This window comes from Polistes canadensis, unplaced genomic scaffold (genome assembly GCF_001313835.1).
Source record: "Polistes canadensis isolate GaletaPanama2010 unplaced genomic scaffold, ASM131383v1 scaffold_182, whole genome shotgun sequence".
Lineage (NCBI taxonomy): Eukaryota > Metazoa > Arthropoda > Insecta > Hymenoptera > Vespidae > Polistes > Polistes canadensis.
The window spans coordinates 22,467-23,416 of NW_014569729.1; the positions used below are offsets into that span (position 1 = coordinate 22,467).

At 36.3% G+C, this 950-nt stretch overlaps 1 protein-coding gene across 3 annotated transcripts in view; it reads right to left on the reverse strand.

Annotated features, from left to right (window-relative positions):
* Positions 1 to 950, reverse strand: part of LOC106789428 (potassium voltage-gated channel subfamily KQT member 1-like) — a 25,526-nt gene that overhangs the window by 7,887 nt on the left and 16,689 nt on the right. For all 3 annotated transcript variants that reach the window (XM_014753615.1, XM_014753614.1, XM_014753613.1), the window contains one exon: positions 181 to 780. In XM_014753615.1, coding sequence (XP_014609101.1) covers positions 181 to 271 — 91 coding nt within the window. In that variant the 5' untranslated portion in view covers positions 272 to 780. The remainder of the gene's footprint in view (positions 1 to 180; positions 781 to 950) is intronic.

Genomic DNA, 950 nt, shown 5'->3' on the forward strand with positions numbered 1-950 from the left:
TTTTTTCCAATTGTCCAATCTTTAAATAAATCAAAAAATAAGAAAATAAAACCTAAAAGAAACCAAACGAAATAATAATTAATCAACAATTTATCCTCCATCAAATCATTTTTTCCAATTGTCCAATTTTTGAATAAACAAAAAAATAAGATAAAAAAAAACCGTGTAAAAGAAAGATACCTGTTCTCGAGGGTGGAAGTAACAATCCTTGGACTTCCTCGAGTGGCATGGCCTGTCCGTGTTCTCGATAACGATGAGGACGATCCCTCATACCTTGTTTTCGTGAAAAAACACCTAAACAATATCTCGCAGACGTTTCTTTGAATATTTATAATTTTTCTCGAGGTATTAGTCCTTTTAGTCTTTGTTCCCGTCCTCGTCCTCGTCGTTGTCCTCGTCGTTGTCCTCCTCGTCGTCGTCCTTGTCGATCGACGGGATAGACGATAGGAGGATGTTATCCTTGTTCTGAAGATTATTGGAATCGGGATTGGATCTGGGATTAGGTTTAGGTTTAGGAAGCTGGGTGGTGAGTCCTGAGGGACTCCTGGTGATGACGGTGGACGGTGATAGAGCGTCATCGCCCCGCCGTCGCACCTGAGACCATAACCCCCGTTCACCAAAATCAATCAATTCTCTCACAACTTGGAAAACTAAATCTTTTTCTTTGTTTTTTTTTGTTTTGTTTTACCACGCAACTTTAGCTCTTGAATTTTCCAAAATCCCTGACCCCCACCCTACTTTCTTTCCTTCCCCTAATAGTGATTTGATTAGTGTTTCAATCTGTAACAGAAAACATATTATTCTATCGTTAGTATATTTTATGGTTTAGTATATATATATATATATTAATTAATATTATTTATTTATATATTTTTGAATTGATTGGAGTTTGAAGTAAAAAAGAAACCGATAATTTTAAGAAGAGGAAAGTTAGGAAAAAGATGCCGGTG